Genomic DNA, 1,437 nt, shown 5'->3' with positions numbered 1-1,437 from the left:
AAAAAAAAAAAAAAAAAACTGCTAAAATTTAATTTTTGTTAACTTAGATCAAAGGAGATAAATGTTTATACAGGAACTCAAAATGCAGGACAAAATAAAGGAAAAATGACCCTGAACTTGGCTAATTTTTAGTGAATGCAGGAGGAGAGGTAAGGAAAATGCAAGAAGACAAGGGCATGCACCCAGCATGCTCAGAAGTGACTGTTTCAAATCCAAGGCTGGGTGAGTAGGTAGAAGGGACTTTTCTTGCATTTACAGCAACCTATTTTTACAATGAGAAAGAACAATAACATTTACATTAGTAGAGCTTTCTATTCAGTGTTTTCTGCAGGGCTGTCTTTACTTCCTTGTTCCTCAGGCTGTAGATCAAGGGGTTGAGCATGGGGATCACCGTGGTGTAGAACACAGAAGCCACGTTCTCCTGGGCCAGGGAACTGGCTGTGGAGGGCTTTAAGTACATGAATGCAGTAGATCCATAGAACAGCCCCACAGCTGCAAGATGGGAGCTGCAGGTGTTGAAGGCTTTGGACCTGCCCTCGGTAGAGCTGATGCGGAGGATGCTGGAGAGGATAAAGGCGTAGGAGATAAGAACCATTAAGCTGGTGACTACTATGTTGAATCCAGCTAAGAAGAAGACTGTCATCTCCACATCATAGGTGCTAGAGCAGGAGAGCTTCATGAGCGGGAGGATGTCACAGAAGTAGTGGCTGATGAGGTGCTCACAATAGCTCAGTTTTAACATGAGGCCAGTCTCTGTTGTGGAACCAATAAACCCCATAGTGTAGACCAGAGCTACCAAGAGTGAGCAGAGTGTGTGAGACATGATGATGTTGTAAAGCAAAGGGTGGCAGATGGCCACATATCTGTCATAGGCCATCACTGTGAGCATGTAACACTCAGCAATGACAAAAACAAGGAAGAAGTAGAGCTGAGACATGCATCCTGCATAGGAGATGACATTCTTCTGGGACACAAAGTTGACCAGCATTTTAGGGGTGGTGACAGAAGAGTAAGAGAGGTCCACTAGTGACAGGTTGCTGAGGAAGTAGTACATGGGTGTGTGAAGCTGCCGGTTGAGACATATCAGGGTGATCATGCCCAGGTTCCCCACCATGGTGACCATGTAGATCCCCAGGAAGAGGAGGAAGAGGGGCATCTGGAGCTCTGGTCTGTTAGTTAATCCTCCAAGAATGAACTCTGTCACTGTCGAGTGATTTTCTTTAGCCATTCTGTCTGGGTGGGAGTCCTATGGGAATGAGAGAGAAGGACCCTGTGAGATGACGCCATTGCACTGCTTGCGCAGGTGTTTTTCTGTATTTGGGGCTGCTGAGGCATCCTGGTCATGGCTGATATGTGCTCCTCCATTTCCTGCTTTTCACTGAGTGGTGGACCAACCCATGAATGTTTTGTTCTTGAAGATGAGAGTCTGTATTGCTT

General features: G+C 45.9%; 1 protein-coding gene across 1 annotated transcript; it reads right to left on the bottom strand.

The window, feature by feature from the left end:
- Nucleotides 1–298: 298 nt before the first annotated feature.
- On the bottom strand, nucleotides 299–1,228 carry LOC102010238 (olfactory receptor 151). The gene has a single exon (XM_005378427.2). The coding sequence runs from the start codon at nucleotides 1,226–1,228 to the stop codon at nucleotides 299–301; it is 930 nt and encodes a 309-aa protein (XP_005378484.1).
- Between the last annotated feature and the right edge of the window lie 209 nt (nucleotides 1,229–1,437).

Source organism: Chinchilla lanigera, unplaced genomic scaffold, assembly GCF_000276665.1.
Source record: "Chinchilla lanigera isolate Chin_1 unplaced genomic scaffold, ChiLan1.0 scaffold00011, whole genome shotgun sequence".
Taxonomy (NCBI): Eukaryota; Metazoa; Chordata; class Mammalia; order Rodentia; family Chinchillidae; genus Chinchilla; species Chinchilla lanigera.
This window is presented reverse-complemented; position numbering and strand designations above follow the sequence as displayed.

What these genes read in the sequence shown, in the direction of transcription:
- LOC102010238 (XM_005378427.2), bottom strand. Translation starts at nt 1,228, where the DNA reads ATGGCTAAAGAAAATCACTCGACAGTGACAGAGTTCATTCTTGGAGGA.